The sequence below is a fragment of the Neofelis nebulosa genome, chromosome 4, assembly GCF_028018385.1.
Source record: "Neofelis nebulosa isolate mNeoNeb1 chromosome 4, mNeoNeb1.pri, whole genome shotgun sequence".
NCBI lineage: Eukaryota > Metazoa > Chordata > Mammalia > Carnivora > Felidae > Neofelis > Neofelis nebulosa.
In genome coordinates this window covers 131,692,457-131,708,740 of record NC_080785.1, presented here as the reverse complement: position 1 = coordinate 131,708,740, position 16,284 = coordinate 131,692,457, and the positions used below count along the sequence as shown (strand labels likewise).

The 16,284-nt window shown below is 41.0% G+C and overlaps 1 protein-coding gene and 1 long non-coding RNA gene across 12 annotated transcripts in view; one reads left to right on the top strand and one right to left on the bottom strand.

The window, feature by feature from the left end:
- Positions 1-16,284, top strand: part of LOC131511026 (uncharacterized) — a 188,043-nt gene that overhangs the window by 156,234 nt on the left and 15,525 nt on the right. The window lies entirely within an intron of this gene.
- Positions 9,750-16,284, bottom strand: part of FOXP1 (forkhead box P1) — a 511,285-nt gene continuing 504,750 nt past the window's right edge. For all 11 annotated transcript variants that reach the window (XM_058728782.1, XM_058728781.1, XM_058728793.1 and 8 more), the window contains one exon: positions 9,750-16,129. In XM_058728782.1, the coding sequence (XP_058584765.1) occupies positions 15,985-16,129 (145 nt within the window). In that variant the 3' untranslated portion in view covers positions 9,750-15,984. The remainder of the gene's footprint in view (positions 16,130-16,284) is intronic.

The following is a 16,284-nucleotide window of genomic DNA, read 5'->3' as shown; positions in this document are numbered from 1 at the left end:
CCCTTAGTTTGAAATTTGTATACTTCAGGATACAGAGGGAATGAGGAGAAGGAGGGAAGACTCAGGGGAGGCTATCTCTGCCTATACCTGTGTTACCCATTTTCCATACTACGTGGATTCCAGCACTATTACTTTACTATATAAATCTCTTGGTTTTTGGTTTCTATCCAATCCTGAGGCCTTCTGGAAAGGAGGTCATGGAAACACTTTCACTGTTTCTCCTACCACTCCAAGTACCAGGACCCTCCAGAGTCTTCTCAGGCTATCTGCCTGGCACCCTCATTTTCTTAATGTAATCTCCTGGTCATTCCATTTGGATATGGGATCCTTCATCTCTGGGTTTACCCTGGGAAACCTAGCTTAGGTCTTTTCCATATGGGAATCCTTTTATTGTTAGTTATTCTGTCTCAGCAGAGACACTGTATTGACACTTCTAGACCTAATCATCGAAATTGTAGTTATTGTTGCTCCAAATGTTCCTTTCTTCCTGCTGGTCAAACTCAATTCTTTTTGATTAGAGACACTACTTTTATATCCTGCTTCTCTACTCAGAGGTTCATAGAATAAAAGTTGTTGGGGATTTTGAGAAGCCATTCACAAAATCTTCATTTTCCCTGACAAAGCCTAAACCAAGAGTCTCCAAGGCCAAGCTCCTGGTGCACAAACTGGTGATTTGGGGAATTCCAGATGAAATACTTAGGTCACAAACTGTGGCTTTTGTGTATTAACCTAAAAAATTAAAATGTGTATTAACCTAAAAAGTTGTCAGCTTTTGAAATTATACCAAAGGGAATCACCAGTTTTTTTCTACCCACCCATTGCCCTCACTCCCTTTCTTTCCAATGCTGATTGCATTGATGATTTATCAGTGGGAGCTGAGGTTTCTCCCTCAACAGAGTCACCCTAAGAGTAGCTTAAGTCCACAGCGAGGTCTGACTCATTTTCCCTGAGTCAGTTCAGCATATGCCTTTCCTGAGGTGAAGCCACCAAAGTCTGTGGGGTTGCCTAGGAGGACAACCACCAAAATCAAATTTCTTCTAGACACAATCCATAGTGCATAAAAATTAATCAAGTCCTACCATGACTTGCTTTATTCATAATACCTAATGGTCATGTAATAGGAGTTTTTATTCAGCAGTTAAAGTTCATAAGTGCGGGTTTTACATGGAGATAGGTATTATGCTGATGGTTTAATTACACACCTTTTTGCACACCAAAGGAAATGGGTTATGCAGGTTTTGTAATTAAGGAAGGACTTTGGAGAGAGAATGAACCTAGGGTGAGCTGATCTTTTTGAAAATGTTTATTTTTAAATTACTAACTCTGAAAATATCTAACCCAGGAAATGATACTTGAGGTTAGAAGTTGTTTGTATATAAACAACATGCTTGCTTGTGTTCTCTCTTTCTCTGTCTCTCCCTCTTTACACACGTGCGTGTGCACACTCCCACTCAATACAATTTTCTAGTTCTCATGATAGAAATTAAAATTTTATTTTGAGAACTTATGTTAGCACTAAGGAGGAACTAAATCCCCTTTCCTTCAAGGCTAGCATAAGAGACTTTTTACCCAAAGACATCAATTTTAAGTCCATTAGGTAAGTCATCTAATGCTGGCCCCAAAATGATTCAGCTGGATCCCCAAACACTGGATTTCACTGAGTCCAAACTATCCACTTTCTCCAAATTAGATTCTGTTTTCATGGGACAAGATTTTCTACCTTCTCTGTGTTACTGAAACCAAAATATCATTGACCCTTTCCTTCCCCTAGCACATAATACGGCACATATCTAGGTCCAACCTCTTCTCTAACTCCAGGCTCCTTTGGTTAGGTGCCTACTCAACATCACAAACAGATATGCAAGAAGGTTCTGGGTTTAAAAGTCTAGAAAATTCTTCTGATACTACCATAAGTGTGTTCGTCTTGTAATCTTCCTGGTTTGGTAGATGAAACTCTGTTCTTTCAATTTGTCTTTCAGTTTCACACCAAAAAATTCTTTCAGTTGATCACACCAAAAAAACTTCAGGTCTCCACGGATTTTTATTCCTCATGGTGAACACCATACTCAGCAGCAAGTTCCATTGGCTCTATTTTCAAATTTTAACTCCTTCTCACCATTTCTGCGGCTGTCCCTGCGTCTCAGCCACCAGTCTTTCTTGTAATGGAGCCCTCTGTTTCTATATTTGCTTCCCCGCATTTGCCGTGCAGCAGTCAAAAGAATCCTTTTAAACCCAAGTCATTGGATGCCATGTTTATGCTCATAACCTCCACTGTCTTCCATCTCACGGAGAAGAAAAGCGAATGTCCTCATAATGAGGCTATTGGTACATATAATCATCTGCTGCCCATTACTTTTCTATCCTTGTTTCTTATGACCCTCCTTCTGACTCTCTATGTTCCAGCCTCAGAGCCTTTGCCTTTTCTCTTCCTTCTAGCTAGATTGATTTTCTCCTGAATAACTCCTTGGCTTGCTTCTTAGAGATGTTTGTTCAAATCTTACCTTTGATTGGGGCCTTTACTATGGCCACTATCCCACCAGTCCTCTCCCTGGTCCTTTCTTTCCCATTGAGCTTCTTGCTTTTTCTGGCAATCACTTATCACTGTAAAACCTATGATTGTCTGTTTCCCCTTTCTGGAAAGGAAACTTGAGGTGGCAGGGGTTATTTTCTGCTTTTTTTTTCTTTTCCCCCTGATAGAGCGTGAGCAGGGGAGGGGCAGAGAGAGACGGAAATACAGAATCTGAAGCAGGCTCCAGTCTCTGAGCTGTCAGCACAGAGCCCAACGCGGGGCTCAAACTCATGAACCATGAGATCATGACCTGAGATGAAGTCGGACCTTTAATCGAGTGAGCCACCCAGGTGCCCCTTCTGCTTTGTTTTACTGTTGAATTCCCAGAGCCTATAGGCACTCAGTAAAACTGCTTGTTAAATAAATGGTCTGTCTCGAAGGTGTGACTAGATTATAAGCAACTTCAGGGCTGGGAAGTATGTCTTTGATTGCTGTGAGCTCAACACAACACTCAACACTAGTAGGGGTAGTGGACAGCTGTTGTTTTGGCTTTCCAGCCCAACTGTTCTTCGTTTTGTTTTGTTTTGTTTTGTTTTGTTTCGTTTCAAGATAAAATAGTTGTACCCTATTCCCTATGATTCTGGTGGGTCTGGCGAACATGTATCTCACACACTTGGCCCGTTAGAGGATGTCCCTCCTGCCGTTGGTCATCCTGATTGGCTGGGAGATGAGGGGATGATCCAAGTTGGGTCGTTCAGTGTCTTGCCCTAGATTTCTCCAGTGGTGAGAGCCGGGGACATTCGTTCAGGGTTCACAGATAGAGCACCGCCTGTGGTCAGCTTCTGTACCGCACAGAGGAAAACAAGCCTCATAATCAAAATATTGAGCAGCTGGTATGCCACGGACAGCAGGTAGTCCGAATTGGACGTTGAGCAGAAACAGTGACTCTACCATACAGCTGTGTGCCAGCCGTGTTGCAGCTGCAGCAACCTTCCTCTGCTACGAAGGCATGAGGTTTCTACGCAGGGAGATGCAGGGTTTGGAGTGGGAGGGAGGAAAGTCCGCCCTTTGAGTCCAATTCTTGATGTGTCTCATCTTGGTCTCTTCTTGAGTATCTTTCCTCCTCTTAAGCGACAGGCCTGTTCGAGCCTAGGAACACATGTTTGGAAACATCCCCAGTTGGGGAAAGCTGGGTTCAATGTTAGTGACCCCCTCTCTCTGTTTAGCTGTGATTTCTGCATTTGAGACTTGCATGCAGGCAAGCCTGAAGGCAAATTTCCTTTGATCAAAAAAATGAGACAAATGCTATAAAACTTACCCAAGTCATTTTCCAATGACCTGGAGAAACCATCCCTTTTTGGCATCTTCGATTACACTGGGCTTGGTGGAAGCACAAAACTCTAATTTTGCCTCTCTTCTAGCCCCAGGGAGATGCCATTTTTCTCTCTAATACCAGAGTGGCTTGGAGTCCTAATTTTACCTGCGAGATGACAGAAGAGTTTAGAACATGCCTTTGACATGTCACGTGACTCTCATGAAGCCACAACAACGATTTGTCCAGCCCCTGCTTCTGTCTTGAGCACCATCTCGTCTATACGTTGCCCCACACTTGGCAGCTTCAGATGTACAGATCTTACAGATTCTTGAACTTGGAATGCTCTTTTCTACCCTAGGGACTTCACACATGCTGTTCTCTCTCTGAAGTCCCCCCTCCCCCACCCTGTAGTACACTCAGTAGGGCTATTTGAGTACCAAAGACAGAGAGCCACCTAATGCTGGCATATACAGGAAAATTTACTGGCTCAAATGATGGCAAATCCAGGAGTTTATCTCTACCTTCGGGCATGGCTAGATCCGGGAGCTCAAATGAGGTATCAGTATATCTCTAATTCTTATTCCCAGTTTTGGATTTTAGGTCGCTTCTTGGATTCCCATCTTGGTCTCCGTTTCAGCTGTCAGTATTATTCTGAGCTTCCACCTCTTTCTCTTTTGTTTCTGTTTTTTTTTTTTTCTTTCTATTCTTTAGATGGACCTTTTTCACAGCAAAAGTAGCCACTCATAGCTCTAGGCTGATGACCTAGCCAGTCAATAAGACCTTCAGGAAAAGTATTTCTCTCAGTAGTTTTAATGGAAGTCTGGGAATGCGCACTGAGCGCGGAAGTTGAAGATGCTGGTGTTGCTGAAGTATCAGTGACGGGGTGGGAAGGGGCGTCCCCTCCAAGAAAAATGAGGGCACTATACTTGAAGAATGGAAACGAATGCTGGTGAATTCAGTCTTGAAAAGTCCACCTAGCTGATTCATAGTCATCTTTTAGGTCTTAACTCAGCCTCTTGTCTTTGTAGACCTGTTCCCCGAGCCCTTCTCTCCAAAGCATATCTCTCTCTGTGTTACACATTCTTGTAACATGTGGAATTTTCTGTTTCTGTTTGAAGTTATTTGACACAATCCTGGCCCCCAGCTGGAGTGTCAAAGACAGGAGGATGGGCCTCGGATCAGTTTTTTCTCAACAGTATCCCATTTACTAAGAATCCATTCAGTGGCTTATTTGTTACGTAATACACTATCTTGCTTAGTCATGGTAACTGTCCTATAATATGAAAATTTTCACTAAAGCTCAGAGAGGTTTAAGTACCTCGCCCAATGTCGTACAGGCATCAGGAATGCAGGGATGCTGAAACCCCATGTATCAGACTCTACTTCCAGGCCTATGTGTTCCAGCTTCCGGCCTCGTTCCCCACCAGGCGCCTTCAGATTGGTCCTACAAGCAACAAGACAGAGCGAACCTTGTCCTCAAGGAGCTCACTGTTGCTCTGGCATCTCCTCCAGACACACTGGTGTGGGATTCTAGATATAGAGGTGATTATCTTTCAGAAAGATTTTTAATGGACCTCATAAGAAAGACCCAAGGAGGGAGTAGGGCTGTTGACAGGAGCAGGCGGTCCACAGAAATAGTCCTCTTTGAGGTGAGGCAAGTCAGAAAGACCCCATGATGCACAGGAGATTCAGAGTCCTTGTCCCCCCCTCAGGCATTGTTCTCCTGCCATTGTGTCTAATAGTGGGCACCACCGGTATGGGATTCACATGTAAATGGTTTCCTCTCTATTATCTGACAACTTTGTAATATCCTCAAAATGAACATCAGTGATTCTCTTTTGAAGCCTAGAGCTTTAAAATCATGGGATCATATTTGCTACCTTTCTGTGAGACCCTTCCTTTTGCTGAGAGGCTCTTTGGAGGTAGGGAGTATGGCCAGCACTCACAGATGGGTTGCAGAGGAAACCATGGACCCAAATGCTGACCCTGCAGAGCCTTCCCCATGGGACCCGGAGTGGGTTACTGAGGAAACCTCAGTGTCCTCATGTGCAACCTGTCAGTGACCCTTGCCACCTTGCAGGTTTGGTGTGACAGTCTTTGAAGCGACCCTTGGTTCGGTGGGCCTTGAGATTCATAGGCGGCTTTACATGGCAGGTTGTGGAATGTGACTGCAGGGGTTCGTGCCACCTGTAGCCTTCCCAGTAGTGTGACATTGTTTCCTTCACTCAGCAGATGGGAGCATCTATCCGTGGTCCTCATGCTGGAGGGTGGAGGACAGCAACGAACCATACAGGGAGTGTTTCTGCCCTTGCAGTTGGAGGGAGATGTGCCATAAGAAAAGACACAAATGAATATATCATGTTGAGAGGTGCTAAGCACGATGGGAACAATCAAGTGGGCAAGGGGATGTGGAATGTAGAGGCTAGAATGGGCATTTAGGGTACCATTTACAGTGCGTGGTCAGGAAAGCCCTCTCTGTTGTGGCCTTTGAAGGAGGGAGGATGTGAGCCAGGAAAAGAAGGTCCACCATGATGGGAATAGAAACACTGAGCCTGGAGGCAGAGTGGGCTTGGTGCCCAGGAAATGCACAGTGTGGCCAATGTGGCTGGGAAAGGGGGGGGGGAGAGGGTGGGGAGAAGCCATTTGCTCACCTGAGTGTGAAACTGATTTTGCACCACGTCCCCAGGTCTTGTCAAGCTGGACTGTGTACAGCACTCAGATCTGTTAATAAGCATTAGAATTACGATGTTGCCATATGCTTGGTACAGGGGGACTGCAGGGATGACTTTATTTCGTGTCCTTCTATACCTTTCTTGCTAACTCTGCCGGGAAGTCCCATGCCGCTGACATCCCAGCTTTATTGCCTCTGCTTAGAACTTTCTCCTCCTCCTTCCGCGCTGGCATGCTCTCCTTCATCCTTTGGGTTCCCGTTAAACGTGCTCTGGGATGCTTCCCTGATCGCCCCCGGCACGATTCCGTGGTGTTCCTAAATACTCCTGCCCTTCCCTCCTCCTTAGCACTTACTGCATTGCAGGGCACCCTGAACGTTCAAGAGCTCTCTTCCCAGTGAACCGTTGGGTACTGGGAGGCCAAGGCTGTGTTTGTCTGAGTTCCAGTTGTACATCCAGGGTCGAGTGTGAGCAAGTCATTTAATGTTTCTTTGTGGGTAGATGGATGGCTAGAAGCATGCATGCCTGCTAGTGAGATGTGTTCCTAACGGGGCATGTTACCAGGCAGAGTTCAAGTAGACAATTATTACAATATTGGTGAAATATGGAGTCCCACACGAACCCTCTTGGGCTGAGACCATAGATTTCATCAAGAGAAGTCCCCAAGGGGGAACATGTTATTAAATGGTGAGAATTTTAAAATCAGAAGGAACCCTTTTTGTCATGTAGTTAAATGTCCTCAATTGACAGAAAGAGGAAGCATGGGACCAGAGAGAGGAAGTGACTTGTCAAGGTCAATCAGGTTGTGATAGTCAGGGCTGAGATGGTAATCGGGCATTTGGATTCTCTAGCATTTGATTCAAAGAGTGTGCTTCGTGTGGTCTCCTTCAAGCGTCCCAGGATCCAAACACTGACATGCTATACTGGGTCATAGGTAGATAAATCCCATGCCTGGGAGGGACTGTTACGGTATGTTCTTGGGTTTGGATGTTTTAGACTTGGTGCATTTTGTGGGTAGGAAAACGCCACTTGGATGCGAAGTACTTCTGAAAGGATTTCAATTTCTGGATCAGACATACAATGCTGCGACTTGCTGAGCCAATTTTTTCCCCCATCCATAGAGTCCTAAAGTAGCAAGCTTGATTTGAAAATAAAGTATTAGTAAACATTTGAAAGTGAGAAACAAATTATTCCCAGAACACTTAGCTCCTTCCTTCAAATACACACTTGAAAACTGCTAAGATTCTATTCCGTGAGAATGCTTGAATCTCTCCCTAAATCATAACACGAGTAAACTTACCGAAATATTTTTACAATTTTATTAGAGGTTTTAATTCACTGCTTTATCTATCTCTGTTAGACTGCAAAATAGCTTTAAATATTCAAGTGGTAATTAATGAATCTTTTATGTTGCAAATCAAACATTTTCATCTGTGCGCTGGTGGAGTAGCAGTGAGGATTTCAGGAATAATTGTTTCTCCCAATTCCACACTGTTGACTAGCTCGTGCCTTGTGTTTTAGGAGTGGGTTTCCCTTTGTTGCCTAGTGGGGCTCATGCTCAGCATGGACGATGTCTGCTGTCTTTCTGGAGGTCAGGATTTCTTATGTGTTTCCTGCCAGAGACATTCCCGACTGGATGGAAAGTCTTTGAATGTGGAATTTTTGCTTGAGTGCAAAATAATAAAAAGCATGTGTATGTTAAAAAAGGATCAGCTTAATGGCAAATGAGCATTGGCTTACGTTAATATTCTATTACAGTAAAAACTTCTATTTAATAAATTTTCTCCAGACTTTTTTTTCCTCCCAGAATCTAACGTATTTTTCTAAGTGGCTTGCCAACCTAAAGAAAGTATATATGATACATTTGATTTATGTTAAGTCAATAACACACACAAGCCATTTAAAATTGTATTTTAAGTGTGGAAATAGCAACCCAAGGAAACACATATAGTACTATATATTCAGAAGGGAGAAGTGTTAGCTTTTCAGGGGCTGAAATGCCTTGTAAATATTATTCTATTTAAAAGATATTTTAAAAATGTGGTGCTTTTCTGTCAGATGGCAATAAAGCAAGGCTGAAATCCTGTCCTATAGTTCAAAACCAAAAATCAAGCTGGTCTTAAAGACTTCACATGACAAAATCATTTTCCTTTCCTCTCTCTCTCTGCCACTCATGAGAAATGATTCAGGGAGAGAGCAGCTCTCGAGAACGTTCACCGAACAACTGACAAAATCTTCATTGGAAGGCACCCCGTGTTCCTCCACAGCCCTAATTAATACTGGACTTGGTGACATTTATGTATCAGGGCAATAAGCTAAACAGGAAACAATTTATGTCACCTAAAGCTTTTTAACAAATCGATGCAACTATTTGTAATTGCTTGTTTCACAAGATGAAAAGTGCTAAGGCCTGATCTTCGCCCACGGATTTGTGGTCAACCTGACCCGAGCTTCCGTTGTTTAAAAAAAAAGAAGGGGGGGGGGGTGGCAGTTGGTGATCTGCACTGACTTCCATCAAGTAATCCATATTGCTAATATTTCTGGAATTTTAATGTAGTTACAATTTATAGCCGATCAAATGTGGTTACCTAAATTGCTGTTGCTAGTAGACAGTTTAACTGTCTTTATTAATTACAGTATAATTTAATGTTTGAGTACCGGCACTTGTGTTGGTCATTTTTACAGCCAGAGCAGTTACCGGCCTTATGACGAACCATTTTAGCATTTTCAATGGAAATTTGCTAATATGATGAGTGATAAAAATGTCACAAGCTGGTAAATAATGATTATTGCTTTGGCTGAAATTAATTCTTGAAAGGCCGGTTACCTTCAAATTAACATTATAACTTGGAAGCTTGTCTTTTTCCCATCCCCTATATTCTTGGTGGAAGCCAAAAAAAAAAAAAAAGAAAAAAAAAAGGAACACTGACCATTTTGAATATATATATATATATATATATATATATATATATATATACATACACACACATATATATATACACAATATTAAGCATCGAATGTCATTTTGCAATCAGAGTGGAAATAAGACGACATAGGGTTTGTTTGTTTTTTAAATAAAATACTGTTTAAAAATAAATAAAAGTAGGTTATATCTAGAATGATGGCTTTCTAATCCAAATATTGTCCCAGTTGAACCAGTGTTTTTGTAGGTAATTTAATTTCCCTCCAATGTGAATTCTGTCTTAAACCTTTCATCAGTCAGTCAATGCCTTAAATGAAGGTTTTGAGACCCAACTTCACTTTAATAAAGAATACTTTTATTTGACTCTACTACAATGAAGATGAAAGACAAACCATGATTACTACCCTCTACGTAAATATGTAATATCAAAGAACGCAAAATCTAGTAAGTCAAGAATGACTAATTATACTTTGTTTTGGTCTTTTTGATGGGGGGGGGGAGTGGAGGACGGGGACATGGGGAGTTAGTATATTGTAGCTGTTTGTGTTGGTGTGAAATTAGTCTAAGACTCAAGGCTCTTAATATATAAAGGCCTCCATTTAAACGAACCAGTATTTTGGGTTTCCTGCCTCATTTCTCTGAGCAACAAGCTTGAAATGAATGAGCAAAAGAGCATGTTCCTGCTTCAGAAGAATTCCAGAAATACAACTAAAAAGGGACTGTGCATACAGCCTTCACTAACGCATGGTCATACTTGGTTTGGGTCCTTCAGCTTATTCAAATATGTGTACATATTTAATTTTACCAACTACATATGCTGTAAGCAGTATTTATGTGTAAGCCTGGCATTTAAAGGAATTTCAATTAACCCTAATATTATATTCTTAGCAGCTAGATGAGAATTAAGGGTTCAAATGTTTTATTAATTATCAGACTAGAGGGCTTCTAGACTGTAGCATAACTGTTAATGAAAAGAGGACACTACTTTGCAACTTAATAGCAAAACCTATATTAAAAAAAAAATTTTCCCCCTAAGACGGGCTTTTCAAAACGATGCTCGGAAAGCACGTTTATGTGTTCCTCACCGGCAGCCGGTGTTTGGCCGAACAGCAGCTTGGTTAATTTTCAAGTCCTCTTTTGGCTTGTGCTACGCTCTGAATTACATCCAGAAGGGTTTTATGTTACTACGGTTTGGCCACTTCAAGTGCTGTTTTCAATATACCAATTTAATTTTTACTGAAAGATGATGCCCCATCTCATCGATCCTTAGAATACACACGACATAATAATTTAAAAGACAAATAGCAGGTTTTTTGTTTTTATCAAGGTATGCGGTGACACAAATCTTGAAATCAAGATGGTGTTTCTGGAATATTTAGTTCCTCGTGCTTCACTGTTTGCTGTAGTGGATGTGGTTATCTAGCATACTTTTGATAGAATATTTTTATAAAATCATTTGTTCTAATCTAAGCATTTATCATTATATGCAAAAAGATTTCTTGATGAGAATATTATAGACGGTGCATGTTTTTGACATTAGCATTTTATTTGGATGACTAATCTTGCAGATGTGAAATTTTAATGAATTATTCATGAAATTGCTTTCCTGTGAAATTTTAGTTTGCTCTTAATGCTAGTTATTAAACATTTTGTGGGTTTTTTTTTTTCTGGATAAAATTTGATGAAGAAAAATAAGGGTGCACTTCCTCGGGAGAAAAGGTAGCTTCTATCGCTTTTGTTTTTTTCCAGTTCTCTAAGTGGAAACTTGGGACTTTGAAACCCTGAGGATGAGAGCTTCAGCCCTCTGTGATGATGAAAGCTTTTAGTTAAGATTGATTTTAATTCTGTGTTGCAAGCAGCTGGTGATAAACCTAAGGCAGATGCCTAACATACAGTATCAGCAGGTCAGAAGGGGAAAGAAACTTAGGCTGTGGCGACTTTTTACTACCAGTGTGAACAAACAGCATTTTTATTGCATTTGAGAATGCTATAATGTCAGTCATGAGTACTGACTACACAACATTTTTTTTTTTTTTATTGTCTGTATCCACAGACACGGAATGATGGAATTACAGTTGATGTCAAGGAATGAGTTTCTTTTATGCCTTATCAAAACAAAACAAAACAGAAAAAAAAAAAATTCTTGTTACTGGCAGCACATATCCACGAAGCACCGTGCTCATAGTCCGGACTAGACCATCTTCATCAAGGCTTCTGGGTAGCAGAGATCGTGGGAACTACACCGGCCCCATAAAATGCCTTTAGAATTTTAAGTCTCATTCTCAGGATAAAAAAGCGAAACCAACATTCAAAAACATCCAAAATATCAAGAGGGTATATATACCATTAACCAACAGGTACCCAAAAGATTCAAAATCCTTACAAGCATGTTCTTCTTTGTACCCTTGGAAACGGAGCTCAGCTGGAATGTGGAAAGGAGAGGAGATATTTTTTTAACTTTTTTTTTTCCCCCACAATAAAATAGCTAGTGATTTACATCAATCAGATTTTGGGTGAAGAATCCAAGGTATTCTTTCCTAGGTCTGACGGAATGCTGGCTGTAATGTTAGCGCTGTCCGAGGGTGGCAAGGTTGGCGGTCACTCTTCGTGTACAGAAGCCTTGGTATTTCATTTCACTGCTGGTTTTCAACGCGGGCAGCGTCACTTGTCTCACGAGGACAGACTCTAGGGACAAGTAGGATGGATTCTCATTCCTGACAGTGCATTTGCCTGATACAAGGGACTGTCTCCCTAATGTACGGTTTGGAGAAAAAAAAAAAAGGAAAAGGAAAAGTAACAAATTGTCTTTACATCTTGGCACCTTGTAAAGTTTTTTTTTTTTTTTTATACAAAAAAGTTCAATAGCTTTGACAACTCCCCATTATTAATCACTACTTCACTGATAAACTTTGAAAGTGTGACCCTGGAATTTCATCATGCAAAATATTTACTGCAGCAGGAGAAAACATTTTCTTAAACAGCATTTTTTTTTCTCTTTTCAAATGTATGAACTTGTTTAAGATAGCCAGGAAGGCAGTGGTGGGATAAACACAAGGGATAGGAATGTATCAAAAAACAGATTAACACACACGCGCACGCACACACACACGAATCTGTACAAAATGCTCTGATCAATGAGAACAGAAAAAAAAAATCTGTCAACTATGTTACAATTTAAAAGGAAAAAAAAAAAAGGTTAGGGAATTTCTCCCTCCCACATGTCAGGAAATGTCATCCAATATTCTTAAAGCAAGGATAACTAAATAAAATACATGTGCAGCAAATTCTGCAATTCCATTACATACAGTAGTTTTTTCCCAAAGCTATTTTTTTTTTTTTTTTTAGTATCGTTAATATAAAGCAGTTGCACAAAAAGCAAAGGTGTTTTGACAAACAGGTGTATGCATTTATTCCTTTTTAGGAACAATATCTAAAAAAAGAACCACCCTCTGCCCTCCCCCAAAAAAGACAAAGATTCACACAAGACACATTGGAATATATGTACAACATAATAAACCCCATCCTAAAGAAGCGACTGGAATAACCCCCCCCAAGGGATACAGAATCAGAATTGTAAAAATCATAGTGAAGTTTGCTTGCTGTAAAGCCTGAGAATTTTTTTTTCAATTGGTTCTTCTGCAGGGTTGTGAGACCTGCAAAGATATGTAAAATCTAATTTTTCTTTTTTTTTTTTTTTTTTTTTGCTACAGTCTTTAGACTAAGCATGCAAGACATACGACTAAGTGCAACTGAGTGAAATGTATTTTTTTTTTTATTTTCATCATTCCCTAAAGGTTTGAACTGAGGTATGCGTACTAACAGTTTCTCATGCTGTTATCTTTACTCATGTCTAGCTACACATGCTGAGAATGAACTAATCTACCAGATTTTTATCCTCTTTTGAATACCAAACGAACCAGCAACCACTCAGTTTAGAAGCACAGGGCCCCCTTCCCATGACCCTGTCTGGCTACTGCCTGCACATCATGAAGCTGCCTGGAAAAGTTAAAAAAAAAAAAAAAAAAAAAAAAAAAAAGTCTCGATTGACCACAGACTGCCCTTTATACAGAAAGCACAGTGAAGCTTCAAAAGAAATGGCCAAAGAAGTTTTTGTACCAAGCTCATGAGTGGACGGGAGTGTTACTTTTTTTTTTTCCTTTCAATGGAAAATGCTGACCAAAGCCTAATTAGAAAAAAAGGAAGGAAAAAGGAAAACATTTAAAAAAAAAAAAAAAAAACCAACAAAAACCCGGAAGATATATGCCAAGACAAAGCATAATTCATGCAGTGATCCTAGCACGGTCCTTAAAACCAAAGTGGCATACCTCTTTCTGTAACAACAAAAACAAAAATGTATTCTAGAAATGTGCCTGTGATTTAGTTCCAATGTAGAAGCTTTTGTCTTCTTTACATTTTTTCTTAACTGTCTCCTTTACTGGTTACCCCTAATTTTCAGTGGCATCCATTCAGGTTTTTGAGATGGGACTCCCTTCCTTCTTTCGCTCCTGTAACACTGTGCCCCATTTTCACCTTCAGCAGCCCCATAACCTCTCTTTAGGAATTTTGGTCTCTGTCGAGGTACAGAACAAGAAAAAAGAAAATAACAAAAATAACAACTTTGGTTCCATTACCTACTTGGTCTTCTAAATTTATTCTATGAAGAAGGAGCAGTTCTCTTTCTCAGGTTAGCAATAGCCTATAACTCATCAATTGCCTCTAAAATTCTTTCGCCTCCTTTGATCAACAATAAGAGGATATTTGGCTTCATCAGATAAAGCATAAAACAGAGAACATAATTTACCTTTGTGTAATATCTTTGGTAATTTTAGAAAAAAAGGTACAAAGAATATAAATTAAGCTCCAAAAGGCTCTCAAACTAAAACAAAAGCTACGGTCCTAGATAAATAAATGAGTGACAGGAAAGTGGGTGCAGAGTGGAAGCATTGAGGGGTTCCTAAGGACTGAGGTTGTACTGACCAATGGCCATCACTTTCGGCATATGCCATGTTTCTTTCTCCAAACCCTCAGGGGCGCCATGCACCCCCGTCTCCTCGAGGTCTTCTACTGTTAGTTTTGGATACTGGCTTGGTGGGATAATATTGCATAACAAACTCAACTGCAGTACCGAATTTGCACGTTTGAAATTAACACTTTAGCATTTGCTGAACTCAGTCCTCATTAACTTCCATCACAAATTCAATCTGAAATCTAATTTGCATTCAAACAGATTAATGCCACCAAGCAGGTCTGGACTGATGTTTAAATTCAGCGCCGCCAACCACTTTTCAGCAGAGTTGCTCAGGGAAGCCAGCTTTTTGGCCATTTTGCAAACAAAGCAACCCAGGCTGGTTTTAACATCAGAGAGCTTGTGGCCCATGGCAACTTGGTTACCCGCGGGAGAGCCTTCCACAGCCACACTGTCCGTCTAGCAGGAGAATCTGGGGGGCGGGGGGGGGGGGGTAGTGCTGCCTATGTGTCCTTGTGCTCGCAGAATGCTGTGGCATTTACTGACAATGATGGTAGCTGCAAAAAACAAAACAAAAAAGAAACTGAAACCACCCCCTTCCCACCTCCAATACTGCTTCGTGGAATGAATCTGCATTGTTCCTAGGGTGTCTCTCTCTCTTTTTTTTCTGTCATTCATTCTCTTTCTGGCAGGACTTCAGGTCTGTGTGAGAGGACCTTCATGTGTAGAGAGTGCAGCATTTGGGACCTTTTTGAAAAAGACCAAAACGGAATGTTTTCTGACTTTAGAGAAAACGTGGTGATGTCTGAAGGAAAATGGAATGAGTGACAGAAAACTACAAACGAGAAATGACATTCAGCTTTGTATAATAAAAACACCTATTAACATTCATCACAAGGTACAGAAAACTTTAAGCCTCCAGGAGGCCGTGGGCCCAAATGGAGGCCTGAGGTCAGAACTTAAAATGGTATAGTAGAAGCAAAAAAAAAAAAAAAAAAAAAAAAAAAAAAAAAGCAATACATTAAAAAGTTTGGGATAATTACTTTTTTAACCCCCTCCCCCCAATACACACACAAAGGCCTTCCCCATCCCAACTGGAAGCAAAACAAAAACGAAAAAAAAAAAAAAAAAGGAGTAAAGGCAGTGATAATCAACATGCAGTACTGTGCAAATAGGTCGTCCATTGGAATCCTTGAATTCTGGGCAGAGGCTTGGTCTGCAGCTTAGACGCACATGCTCAGTTGGGTGTCCTCGGTGTCCCACGTCGGCAGGACGGCAGTTCAAAGTCTGCTGCTAAAAGTGAATCAGTTTAGCAAATTTACAACACTGATGTTGACTGTTAGGAGAGGAAAATCCCAAGTACCAAACAAGTCCATCCAATGCACAGAGTACAAATTCCTTTTTTCAACAAAAAGTAGAAAAATCAAAAATACTCCCAAATGGGATTCTTGATGGCACTCAGAGTTAACACGTTTCAGAGTTGTCCGAATGGAGTGAAAATCCTCCAGACTGTACAACAAATGGAGAACAATTTCACTGCTGACTTTTGACGTGTTTTTCCCCCCCAATCTTCGTTCTTGGGGTTGGCCTGCCCAGAGACGCTCACTCCATGTCCTCATTTACGGGTTCGTCTTCGTAATCTCGGTCGTGGTCAAAATCTGGACTGTGGTTGGCTGTTGTCACTAAGGATAGAGGCCCTTCAGCTTCCTCTGGATCGAGGGGCTCTTCTTTGACGTGCACAGGATGCCTGGAAGAAAGGAAAACAGGTTCACTTCACGGAAGGCCCTTCCCGACCAGGGCAAGTTGGGGGTGGGGGCAGCAAAAGCCTCCCTAGATGGAGGACTGGGTGGTGGCTATTTAAATTCAAACGAATGAAAACTTCATGCCATTTAAAATTGCGTT